The sequence below is a fragment of the Nannobrachium achirus genome, assembly GCF_963921795.1.
Source record: "Nannobrachium achirus genome assembly, chromosome: 3".
Classification (NCBI taxonomy): domain Eukaryota; kingdom Metazoa; phylum Chordata; class Actinopteri; order Myctophiformes; family Myctophidae; genus Nannobrachium; species Nannobrachium achirus.
The window spans coordinates 2,211,486-2,225,472 of NC_137812.1; the positions used below are offsets into that span (position 1 = coordinate 2,211,486).

Below are 13,987 nucleotides of genomic sequence, written 5' to 3' on the forward strand. Positions count from 1 at the left end.
GACTGGAGGAGCTTGTTCTTGTTGTGTCACATAAGAACATACTTTCTAGAAGCGACGAGACGCGCTCTGTTGTTGGCCATTCATTATCACAGATAAACAGTGAACATGGCCAGAGGAGGCCGCAGCGTCAGCCGTCCCTCGGCTCCAGCAAGGTAAATCTAAAGGTTTTACGTATGGTGGTAAAGATCAGCTGCTGGAAAGTGTGTCACTTGTCTCTTGTAACCCGTTATGCCGCTTGCCGACTGGTCTTTGTGACGCGATCGTGCTTATATATCAGCTATTTTAGGCTACTAAATGCTCTATTACAGTGTTTCTCAACCACTGTGCCTGCAGGGGACCTTTGGTGTGCCCCTGAGAAGGGTCAAGTGTGCCCCTTGAAACTGCTTGAAAGCCAGTATTGTATCATTTTAAAAATGATTTAAACTAGTGAAAACAGCCGATCTACAAGCACACAATGTAACTGCCCCGGGGTTGACCTAACTCTTGTGTCTGAAGGGTTCTGGTTCTCTCGCTCAGCGGTGGCGTTTCCTCCCTTGGGAACGAGCACTAAACGGACGCGCGCTTCAGCAGGAGAATTGTTTGACAGTCACGACGACGAGCCACGCTGCGGGGGTTCGGCCAAACAATGGAAATGTTTGGGGCGAACTTGCAACTTAAATAAAATAACGTCATACTATGTGAGGACGGGAACTTCTTTAACCTGGAGGACAAGTGAGTCTTTTGACGTTGCCGACAATCGCCTTTCTTAAACACACGCACTTGAACAAGTCTCTAAATGGGTATAACTCTCATCATTTCAGCCCGCAACTCTGTCCCACATCAAACAAACTAACCTCATCGGCATTCTCGAATGCGTTTGCAAATGAAGGAAGGAGAATGAGGATACTGACCTGGAGCAAGAGTGAGTCCTTAATCTGTCACCAATAACCGGGCATAATAGCCTACAAATGAATGCAAGTCTAATGACCAAATATACTGTTCCCCGACAGCATCGCTTGTGTCACACTGCACGGACCAAATGAAATAGCGCCAGCTGGAAAGGGCCACAAGGTATTTGTTTGTTTTATTTTGCAGAGCGCTAAATGTTTTGATACAATTGTTTCTTCTTTTGTTTTGTTTGTTTTCTTGATGCTGGTGTTGGCTCTTTTTGGTTATATGGCTCTAACTTCATGGTGATTTACATGATTTTAATTATTGGATTCATGATGAATTGTTGAAATGCACTGAAATATAATGAATTAGCAAAGGATCTGAACACAAATGTATTAATGTGATGTTTTCTAATTGACCTTTTTCTATGGTGTTTTTATAGTTTTCACGTTGAGAAAATAAAGGATATGAACTCATCAGTTGAGCTTGCTCTGTGTCTGGCTGGAACGCTACAGTGAAAACTTCACCCCGCCTCCCGATGCACCTGCCCTCCCCTCTGCTCTGCAACAAGACCGGGACATCAACTAAACCGGGCCATACTATCTCTGATGCACAGACCCGGTGATCACACACACACACATGAATACAAATCACACAAATACATGAACATATTCACAAATAACACAAATTGAACATTCTATGCCCAACGGCATGTGGACATTTACGCCTCAAAGGTTTATTCAAATGATTGAATGATTCCAATGCCATGAGTGAATCTGTGTCTTTCAAAGGGTTTAGGAAAAACGATTAAAAGGTCAATGATATGTGTACTTTTGCTCTGTTTGAAGGTTCTATTGCATGACTAAATGAGTCGATGTGGGATTATTTTCAACACAAATATTTAAGGTTCCGTTATTCGATTGGTTGATTTGTGCGTGGGACCTTGCACTTCGTTGCGATTAAATATCTCAAATCAAAATGACAATGCCAGAAGTAAGCGCTGGTAACATTTGGTACGTTGGTAACATTTGTTCGGAACTTGAAAAGGAAATAAAAGACTTGAAAGAGACCCTCCAGACCGAAATGGACCCCTCTAAAAAACAAGAGCTGGAGAAAGTACTAAAAACAAAGGAAAATGATTTACAGGACCTTCAAAATACACAGGAGGACAATACACTGGAGGAAAATGTTCAATCTTCACCCCTTCGGCGGTCTGCTCGCAAGTCAGCACCCACACCTAAAATGCTAGCACTTCAAAAGGAAATGGCAGAGAAAAAGACACAGGCGTTCCTCAATGCATATGAAAAATGGAAGCCAATTGTACGCAATGCAAAAACCCAGCTAAAGACCAGTATGATCGAAAGTGAACTGGAAACTTTGACCAACTCCTTGGTCAAAATGAAGGAGGACATTTTTCGCATTTACAACGATATACGGAAATATACTACCCCAGACCTCGAGATAAGAAGGAAAGTAGATGCATGCGAATCTGTTTCAAATGGCATACTCACAATAGCCTTCGACAGGATGATACACGAGGAAACGGATGCTCTAGAAGAAAACCAGCATATTCGTAAACTGCTTAAGTGTGATAATACTCACTCAATATTTGGTCCTCCATCTCAAGCACCGTCAGAGTGCAGCAGCCGCCGCTCTAAGGCACCATCTGAGCCAGCTGGCCGTGCAGAGGCAGCAGCGGAACTAGCGGGAAAGGAAGCTGAGTTTGAGGCAAACATGGAGGAACAGAGGAAAAAAGAAAGCATACAGGACCTGGAGGAACAACAAAGGAAACATCAGAGGGACCTGGAGCGGCTTCAAGTTGAAAGGGATGTCAAAATAGCCCGTGCCAAGGCAAAGGCCTACGATCAGGCAAAAAGGGGAGAGGATGTGTTGTCAGTCAGTGGTGAGGAGGCAGATGTATCTGCCCTCACACAGGCCTTTCGAGACAGCATGGCCTTGAATAGGCTCCCTCTGCCGGAGCCATTCATTTTCACTGGGGACCCCATTACATTTATTGAATGGAAGGCCTCCTTCACATCCCTGATCGGCCACAGAGCAATATCCCCGGCAGAAAAGTTATTTTATCTCAAGAGATACGTAGGCGGACCAGCCCGCAGGGTCCTTGAGGGCACCTTCTACAGGAGCGATGGAGAAGCATATCAGGAGGCATGGAATAGACTCAATATGCGATATGGTCAACCCTTCGTTATCCAGAGAGCTTTCAGGGAGAGACTAGCAAATTGGCCCAAAATCCATCCCAGAGACGCAGCAGGGCTCAGAGAATTCTCTGACTTCCTAAATGCCTGTCACGACGCAATCCCACACGTCAAAGGTCTGGAAATCCTAAACGACTGTGAAGAGAACCAGAGGCTTGTAAAGAAGTTACCTGACTGGACGGCCGCAATGTGGAACCGACAAGTAACTCAGAGTTTGAATCGGGACCAAGAATTCCCTAGTCTCAAAGTCTTTACAGACTTCATAGCACAGGAAGCAGACATTGCATGCAACCCCATAACATCATTTCATGCTCTCCGTTCCTCTGAGCCAAGTGGTGAGAGGCAAGGCGCCAGAGAGAACCGAGGAAACAACGCTCATGTTCTCAGCACTCAGACAGCCACGAGTAGTGGCCAGCAACTTCGCACAAGAGCCTCTTGTTTGCTTTGCCAGGACAGCACCCACCAGCTTCAGAGCTGTCAAGAGTTCATCGCAATGGCACTAAGGGAAAGGCGGAACTACATCAAAGAGAATAGGCTATGCTATGCATGCCTGAAAGCTGGCCATTACGCCAAGAGTTGTCGCTATCGCCATACTTGTGACGTTTGTCAGGCGAAACACCCCACCTGCCTTCATAATTTCAATTATGGCACAGAGTCACAAGCCCCTCAAGTGCAAGACAACACTGACCATCTACCAGCAGCAACATCACTTAGTGTGTCTGGAGAACAATCACTCAATACTTCAATGGCAGTACCAGTGTGGGTGTCAACAAAGAACAAGCCAAACACAGAAAAGCTCATTTATGCACTACTGGATACCCAGAGCGACACAACATTTATCGAGAAGGGGGTGAGTCAGGCCCTAAAAGCAGAAACGCACCCTGTAAAGTTGAAACTAACCACTATGAACGGCAGTAATACACTCGTAAATAGTGAGAGAATTTCGGGGCTTCGAGTCCGGGCATATGACTCTGCTACTTATGTAGACCTCCCGCCGACTTATACAAAGGACTGGATACCTGCCAATCGATCTCACATTCCAACCTGCGAGACGGCTAGGAACTGGAGTCACCTCTCAGAGATAGCAAATGAAATGCCATCGCTTCTAGACTGCGAAGCAGGCCTTCTAATAGGCTACAACTGCTCTGCAGCGATGGCTCCCAAGCGGGTCCTTTTGGGAAAACCTAATGAGCCTTATGCGGTGAAGACAGATCTGGGGTGGTCCATTGTAGGGTGCTCCTCCCCATCCCTCGATCCTTCAAACCCCATGGGTCTATGTCATCGACTCACCGCTAGGGAGCTACCCCCAGTCACCCCTGCTGACGCCATCCGCATGTTGGAGAATGACTTTAAAGACAGCGATGCGGATGACAAGAGAGTATCTCAAGATGACATTGCTTTCCTTGAGGTGATAAGCAAAGGCATACATGAAACCGATCATGGCCATTATGAAATGCCCCTCCCATTTAAGGAGAGACCCTGCCTACCAGATAATAAGCAGCTGGCTGTGGTGAGACTCAATCATCTGAAAAGGAAACTGCTCAAGGATGCCAACTATAGAAGGCACTATACAACCTTTATGGAGGAAGTAATAGAAAGAGGGGATGCAGGGGATAAATAAAGCTGTGACATCATACATCCAACGGTGTGTCTCCTGCAGACGACACAGAAGGCCGACGGAGGAGCAGAAAATGGCCGACTTGCCTCCCGAACGGGTGAACCCATCACCGCCCTTTACCTACTGTGGCATGGATTGTTTTGGTCCATTCCTTGTGAAGCAAGGACGGAAGGTCAATAAGCGTTATGGTCTCCTCTTTACTTGCTTCTCTTCCCGAGCAATTCATGTAGAGATGCTTGACGATATGACAACAGACGCTTTTATCAGTGGTCTTCGCTGTTTCATTGCCATACGAGGTACGGTTCGTCAGATCAAGTCTGATCAAGGGAGCAATTTCATCGGTGCGAAAAATGAGCTCAAAGAAGCTCTCAAAGAAGTCAATGAAGAGCGACTGGCCGTGTTTCTTTCTGAGAAGCAATGTGACTTCAGTATGAACGCTCCTTACACAAGTCACGCTGGCGGAGTCTGGGAACGTCAGATACGTACTGTGAGAAGCATCCTACAGGCAACTATCGAGCTCTCCTCAGGCAGATTGGATGATGCTTCTTTACGAGCCTTCCTGTATGAAGCTATGAACATAATAAATAATCGTCCTCTCACCATCGACAATCTAAACGATCCAAACAGCCTTGAACCACTTACTCCTAATCATCTCCTGACTATGAAGTCCGTCAAAGCCTTACCTCCACCTGGTACATTTGTACGAGAGGACATGTATGCCCGGAAAAGATGGCGGCATGTTCAATACCTTGCCGAACAGTTCTGGAGTCGATGGCGCAAAGAATATATGGCCAATATCGCAACCAGACAGCGGTGGCACGCCCCACGGAGAAATCTCCATGTTGGAGATGTGGTGATGGTGCAAGATGATGGCCTGCCCAGAAACGAATGGCGGCTGGGCAGAGTCGTGGACACCACTACGGACCGTGACGGACTTGTTCGGCGAGTGAAAATCAATCTTGGTGACCGGAAGCTTGGCAAGAAGGGCGAGCGACTATGCAAGCCATCAGTACTGGAACGGTCCGTACAGAAGCTGGTCCTTTTGTTGGAGGCCGGCGAACCTGCCTTGTAGGTCACGACTCTCACTCCCTGGAGCGTTAATACCTTTAAAATCACCTGTGCCTACCTTAAACCACTGTGATTTTAGGTGGGAGTGTAACTGCCCCGGGGTTGACCTAACTCTTGTGTCTGAAGGGTTCTGGTTCTCTCGCTCAGCGGTGGCGTTTCCTCCCTTGGGAACGAGCACTAAACGGACGCGCGCTTCAGCAGGAGAATTGTTTGACAGTCACGACGACGAGCCACGCTGCGGGGGTTCGGCCAAACAATGGAAATGTTTGGGGCGAACTTGCAACTTAAATAAAATAACGTCATACTATGTGAGGACGGGAACTTCTTTAACCTGGAGGACAAGTGAGTCTTTTGACGTTGCCGACAATCGCCTTTCTTAAACACACGCACTTGAACAAGTCTCTAAATGGGTATAACTCTCATCATTTCAGCCCGCAACTCTGTCCCACATCAAACAAACTAACCTCATCGGCATTCTCGAATGCGTTTGCAAATGAAGGAAGGAGAATGAGGATACTGACCTGGAGCAAGAGTGAGTCCTTAATCTGTCACCAATAACCGGGCATAATAGCCTACAAATGAATGCAAGTCTAATGACCAAATATACTGTTCCCCGACAGCATCGCTTGTGTCACACTGCACGGACCAAATGAAATAGCGCCAGCTGGAAAGGGCCACAAGGTATTTGTTTGTTTTATTTTGCAGAGCGCTAAATGTTTTGATACAATTGTTTCTTCTTTTGTTTTGTTTGTTTTCTTGATGCTGGTGTTGGCTCTTTTTGGTTATATGGCTCTAACTTCATGGTGATTTACATGATTTTAATTATTGGATTCATGATGAATTGTTGAAATGCACTGAAATATAATGAATTAGCAAAGGATCTGAACACAAATGTATTAATGTGATGTTTTCTAATTGACCTTTTTCTATGGTGTTTTTATAGTTTTCACGTTGAGAAAATAAAGGATATGAACTCATCAGTTGAGCTTGCTCTGTGTCTGGCTGGAACGCTACACACAACGCCTCGCACTTGTGCGACAGCCTTGTATGATGAAGCAGGGCTTTGCTTTGCTAAGAAATGTACACATTTGAAACTTGGAGATACAATAGGTTTCTTCCCGACAGTGACGATACACCCCCGTATTATGTTGGTGTGCCCATGGATTCTTGGGACATGAAAAGTGTAGCCTACCCATGCAGAAAAAAGTCGAGAAACACTGCACTAGAGTAGAAATGCTGCATGTATGGTGGTAAATCAGATTAAAGACTAATTCAATTAACTAAATAAGTCTCCGTTGCCATGCCGACGCGTTGTGAGCTCGTAGATCGGTTATTTTCTGCATGGACGGTGTATGAATGACACTGGAGAGCTCTTGATAATAATACTGTAGGCCTACTGTACAATAATGTAGCCTAGGTTAAGCTTCCAGACAGGTGCATGGGGGTGTGTGACTGTGCGTCATCAGTTTGTACCGAACAGATCTATCTGTGTGTTAACAAGGTCACCAGGTAAAAGGTCAGCATGTCTCTAGTCTAAAGTGTGTGAAAATATGGAAGACTCAGTCCAGTCAGTCTGGTTATTTATTCCAACATTTGGGGTCGGGATATGGTTAACTTGCAGGAATACAATATGCTTAGTGGTTAGTGGCAGTGTAGGATGATCCTGACGTAGTGGTATGATATAACTTCCAAATAAATACATTGACATAGAAAAAAAAAGTGGAATGTTTTTATAGAGCAATATAGGTTCATGTGTCTCTTGGATATTACCCTGACTAGGACTACCTAAGCTTTGAGTAAACTTCAGCAATGTCATGATTTGAGTGCCCTAGAAATTAGGCCTGTGACGATTCACTTACCTCCTGATTCGATTCGATTTCGATTCATAGGGTGACGATTTGATTATATCACGATTATTGCGCTTTCCTGCGATTTGCGATTCTTCCCCAAAAATTACAGCTTTTTTATATTGAAATATTTAAAAACAATTCTAAACAATATAAAACATTAAAAGTTGAATCATATACTTCAAATCAATGCAGCCAAATAAAGTCAGTCAATCTTTCTGACATTTATTTCAGCCAAAGTGCCAGTGGTACAACATTACAACAACATGTTGCTGGTCAAGATGCCAGAAAACACAGAACACAACAGTCACACAAAAAAAAAAAAAAAAAATCGCTGTGCTGCAGGCCTACAGCGCTGTGCTAGCTTTAGCCATAACATGACATCCTCTTGACCTAAAACTGTTCCTTTAGGACCTGTACTTACTCTGACTGAAAGTGGTTATTTCACCTTCAGGTTAATTTCACCTTTTTATTTTTTTATTTTTATAAATAAATAAAATCGGCAAAATCGATTCTGAACTTTGAAAATCGATTAATTGAATCGCCGGCATTAACATCACGATAATATAGTAAATCGTTTTGTTTTTTGCACAGGCCTACTAGAAATCTGAGACACACTGCTTCCACTGACTGGTTTCTGACCTATTGCTCATTCTCAGTCCTTTCCTGCATCCCTACTTAGGACATCTGGAAATAATATGACTGGTCTGCTTTCTCTTATTGGGCAGGGAAGTCTCTCAGAAGAATAGCCAAGGAGATGTGTTTTTTTTTGCTCTAGGACCTAGAGCAGGTAGATACGCGGTAGCTATATGTCCAGCAAAGCAGGTCTCTTCTTTGTGCCACAACAACTGAGATGAGAGAATGGCACAGTAAATCACAGCTTTCATGGGATGGTTCCTGCATGAAAGCCTTCTAGACTAGACGTGCATGAAAAGTCTCTCCATAAAGACAATCCTGTATCACTTAATAATTTGTTGTCCATGTTATAATTTGTTGTCCATGTTTTCGGAACCATAGACACAAGCTTTGAAAAAGTTGATGTTGGATGCCATTTTGACATATTTACCATATTGGATAACTTCTTACAAGGACTCCAGGACAGTCCTCCGGGGTTGTGTTGCCATCATTTGCATACAAAAAAAAAAAAAAAAAAAAAAAAAAAGACATCCTTGATAGGATTCAAAATCAGATGGCCTCAAAATCTCAAATAGGCCTAAATGTCAATATATGGGTGGCTTGGAAGGGACATGCCCAGAACTCATATGACACGTTAAATTCAAGAGGTGTTTATTTGCATCCAGCTTACATTAAGACAATGCGTGGAGAAAATGTCATTACAAGTAACATTGATATTTGCATATTCCTCCTAGTTGCAGCTTAGAATTCCACTGCCAACATGTTATACTGTTGCAATTTGTTAGTGCATGTGACAATGACAATACAAAACCAATAAAAATCCTCTAAAATGATACAAACATTCTTTTCTATCACACAGCAATTATAAAGTTTGGTTAACTAATTCTCATTTGTAAACTCTCTTGATGAGTGAATTACGATTTTACGAACACACCCTAATTCATGGAGTTAAATCAAGGTAATGTGGGTGCAATGTCAGAGAAGGGACATTTGAGCGTGACCTGTCTTTCTCCCGCAGGCTATGTCCTCCGTGGTGGTAGGGCTGTCACGATTATGACATTTTACATGACGATTAAGTTTCACTCACATAATTGCGATTAACGATTTAATTGTGTTTTTGTCGTTGACGCTTACATTTCTGTTTGGCTTGTAGGCACATGGTAGATATGACACATAACCTAAATATACAAAGAAATTACTGACACATTTGACAACTTTAGATTTAAAAAAGAACACTGATAGTGGAAATAGCGTCGCGTTGTGAGCTTGTAGATCTGCTATTTCCACTATTTTTTTACTTAAAAAAAATATATGAAAAGGTTTCAACATGGAAACGATTATGATGATTATGAAAAATAATAGCGATTATGTCAAATAATTGTGATTATGTCAAATAATTGTGATTAGACAATTATGCAATACATATAATTGTGACAGCCCTATGTGGTGAGTGTTGTAGCTTGGCATTCTGTAATGACCAAGGCCGTTGCTGTGTTTGTCTCGTGTGTTCACAGCCCACCTCCATCCTATGCTCCGGCCCCGGCTCATCATCCTCCCCCGGCTGCCCTGGCCCCGTCCCCCGCCCCCTCCCAGGGCCCCGGCCTCATGGCCCAGATGGCTGCCACCGCTGGTGGGGTGGCCATCGGCTCAGCCGTGGGCCATGTGGTGGGAAGTGCACTGACTGGAGCTTTTAGTGGAGGCAGCAGCAGCAGCAGCCCGGAGCCAGCCAAGCCTGCATACCAGGTAGGGATGGAACGATATGAAAATGTCATTATTATTGTGATTAAAAAAGTGATGTTGGGGATCAAAATATCCCAAACATCCATTATCCTAGGCAGAAACTTTGCCAAATAATCGTCGATCTACAAGCTCACAACGCGATGCGTTGTGAGCTTGTAGAGAGTGAAAAAAACAAAACAAGACAAGACTATCAAGTACGTTATTTACTGGTCTGTTATTATAGAGGGTTTAAATGGTTCCGGATGTGCAGCTCAACAAATAAAAGGTGAATTGATCCCAGTCCATGACGGAGGACGATATCACGATAAATCTCCACGATACTATTATCGTGAGTGTTTTTTTTTTCACGATAAACAATAATAGCGATTATCATCCCATCCCTAATACCAGGTGAGTGGGATTAGGAGAGGTTCACCACTTATATTAACACCCTATTTCAAAGATCCCGATCTACAACGAGATCTTGTAGATTGACTATTTTGGCAATTTGTTATGTTTTTGAAATTGTGGTTCTTTAATATGCTTATTGAGTAAACAGTCAGGTTCACATGATACCACATGAGTTCTCCAGTTGTAGGAGAAGGGAAGCGATTATCATATAAAATAATAAACCAATCAGGTTTGCATAACCTGTGGTTGGATGTTTGTGTGTGGCAATGTTGATTACATTAGCAACACATGGCTGAAAGCAAATAATGTAAATGGCTATTAGTGACCACTTTTATACTCCAAATATTACACTTGTTTTACGACGGTGTCGCACAGTGAATAGCCAATCTTAATCAAGCTTGTAGATCACTCTTTTGAAATTGTAAATATATGGTTACAATGACTTACCCAAAGCCAGGTTGAAAGCTGTTGACTAGGGCTGTCACAATTTTTACATAATTGTCTAGTCGCAGTTTTTGACATAATCGGAATTATTTTGTTATAATCGTCATAATCGTTTACATGTTGAAAAATGTTCAAAGTCAAACATAAAAAAATTATAATAGTGGAAATAGCAGATCTACAAGCTCACAACGTGTCACAATGTGACGCGTTGTGAGCTTGTAGATAGGCTATTTCCACTATCAATGTTCTTTTTAAAGTGTAAAGTTGTCAGATATGTCCTTCATTTCTTTGTATATTTAGGTTATGTGTCGTATCTGCCATGTGCAACTCCAAAGCCTACAAGCCAAACAGAAATGTAATTGTCAACGACAAAAACACAATTAAATTGTTAATCGCAATTATATGAGTGACAATTAATCGTCATGTAAAATGTCATAATCGTGACAGCCCTACATGGTTGTTGGGGGGGGGGTTATGTAGTAGGGCAGTGTTTCTCAACCACTGTGTCTGGGGACCTTTGGTGTGCCCCTGAGAAGGGTCAAGTGAGCCCCTTGAAACTGCTTGAAAGCCATTATTGTATTTATCATTTTAAAAATGGTTTAAACGAGTGAAAACAGACGATCTACAAGCACACAACGCCTCGCACTGCGAGGCATTGTGTGCTAGTAAATCTGCTGTTTTCACTACTCTTGTGCGACAGCCTTGTATGATGAAGCAGGGCTTTACTTTGCAAAGAAACATACAAATTTGAAACTTGGAGATACAAGGTTTTCCCCGACAGTGACGATATTTACACCCCCGTATTATGTTGGTGTGTCCATGGATTCTTGGGACATGAAAAGTGTGCCCATGCAGAAAAAAAGGTTGAGAAACACTGCTAGGGAATAGGGCTAGTGGCACTGTATGTACTGTAGGTAAATGTAGACCCTGTCATTCCAGGAGGCCCCCAGGCCCGCCCCGGCCCCAGCCCCGGCTCAGACTGGCCCATGTCATTTCGAGGTGAAACAGTTCCTGGACTGTGCCACCAACCAACAGGACCTCAGTCTGTGCGAGGGCTTCAACGAGGCCCTCAAACAGTGCAAGTACTCTCACGGTGAGTTAAGGACGATTAAAAAAATAAAACGCCTTGTAAATTCTGACCTAGGTTTTCTGAAAAACGTCAAATATTTGAGAATTATGTTAAAGGAGCTATAGTCAACAGTAACACCCTGAAGAAGGCGTTTGCCGAAACGCGTTGGTGTTTTTTAATAATGTTCTAGCCCATTTAATAAAGGCCTTTTATTGTTAAATCCACCTGAGTGCCTGGACCTGGATTTTTGTGCCTCTGTGGCACATTTTTTCCTCTTTTTGCTCGAGCTATAGTCAACCTTTTCTTGAAAAACGGAAGCTAAAATAAAAATAATGTTTCGAAAATATGTTATGAAAAAAATAAGCTTCATATGTGTGTTTCTATTCAAAAATGACCTAAATAAAAAGCATAAAATAATGATAAAATAATCATTTTGGCCATTGTTGTTTACATTCTAGTCTATAGACTAGGATGTAAACAAAGTGTCGGCCCTACAATGAAAAAGTTGACTATAGCTCCTTTAACTTAACATATACGTATACCATGTACATGGTAACAATGGGCTCCCGTCTTGAAAGGTGAAAACCCCAAAACGGTTTAACTGGATTCAAACACGTTTTCAAATAAATATGCGTTCAACTATTATTATTAGCGATTCTCAACCTTCACATCTCAAATTAGGTAGGGGCAATCTGTGTGTTGGATGTTTTGTATTCAAAGCACGACAACACTTTGGTTTTGATTGTGTAGTTATCTTGTCATTACTATAATATTTTCCCTGGGTGTGCATCGTCAGTAGGACCTACATTCTGAACAAAGAAAATAATGGAATGGAACTGAAAATATAATGATCCAATTTATGCTTCCTGTTGACATACATTGCATGGTGAAACGGGTAACAAAGTCACCTTTTAGCACACAAACAAACTTTGCTATTTTTTTGCTAGTTGTGTCTTAGTTGCCCAGTAACACACACAGTGATTGGGTCTCGGAAGGTCTTCCCAATTAAAATAGGAAGTTCAGCAGCAAGTTTGGCATTTTTATTTAGAAAACGTGTTAATCCATGTTCTGTAATTTCTGTGCTAGAAGAGCGAAATTGAAACCTGTTTCACCTTGCAATGTAAGAAGATAATATTTTGGATCATCAGTTCATAAGCTACGGATCACAATTGAAAATATGTATAGCATCAATATTTAGAGTTGCATCATGAGAAGGCAACTGCATAACCCAAAACTCTACCACAGTATCCTTGATTAGATATGCTTAAAAATATGTTTCTTGGTTTGGAAATACAGCACGTTTAATTGCTAATTGTTTGTTCTTCTCTTGTGTTTTTTCTGCCTAGGTGTGTCGTCATTGGTATAAAGAACATGGACACGTTTCAATATCATACACAAATAAACCTTATATTCAAATGACACAGATCCTAACTCCACTACAGTCCAGTACAGATTCACTTTGATCTTTGTTTGTAAGTTGTTGTTTTTGATTGATATGAACAGATTGCTGCTTGGAATGTACAGTATGTCATAACATTGAATAAATAGATGGTATCCACCTTCAGCTGCTACCTGTCTGTGTTGTCTCTTTTCTGTGCCCATATGTTGGTCATTATAGGTGAGAATTGTACAAAATTAAAAAAAAACATCAGCCCATCGACAAGCTCACAATCACAACGGGCATCAATTGGGTATGGCAGGGGTATGCAGCTGCCATACCCTGGGTCCAGGGGGGAAAATAAAAGTTACTTTTAAATATAAATCCACAAATGGCTCTTTGTCTATTATGTTGTTAAATCACAGTGAAATAACTACAAATGCAAAATTGTACAAAATGGTCACTTTAGCAAGGTATAATAATTATATTCTCCACACTTGTATTCTCCCCATCTTGACAATGGTATATTCCCAGGTTCCACAGGTCAGCTGCACAGGTGCAATGCATTATTGTTAATTGTGGCACATTTACTAACATGCCAAGTTTAGCTGCACTTGAACAACCGTTCCAGGCTGCCATATCCAGCCCAAGAAACCGTAGAAACTAGGGGAAAAAAATAAATGTACTTCTTAAAATAAATGTATCATGTCT

The 13,987-nt window shown here is 42.3% G+C and overlaps 1 protein-coding gene across 1 annotated transcript; it reads left to right on the top strand.

The window, feature by feature from the left end:
* Window positions 1-13,469, top strand: chchd10 (coiled-coil-helix-coiled-coil-helix domain containing 10). The gene is made up of 4 exons (XM_080721217.1): window positions 1-152; window positions 9,770-9,998; window positions 11,769-11,922; window positions 13,245-13,469. The coding sequence occupies exons 1-4, from the start codon at window positions 106-108 to the stop codon at window positions 13,262-13,264; spliced, it is 450 nt and encodes a 149-aa protein (XP_080577343.1). The 5' UTR covers window positions 1-105; the 3' UTR covers window positions 13,265-13,469.
* Window positions 13,470-13,987: the final 518 nt, after the last annotated feature.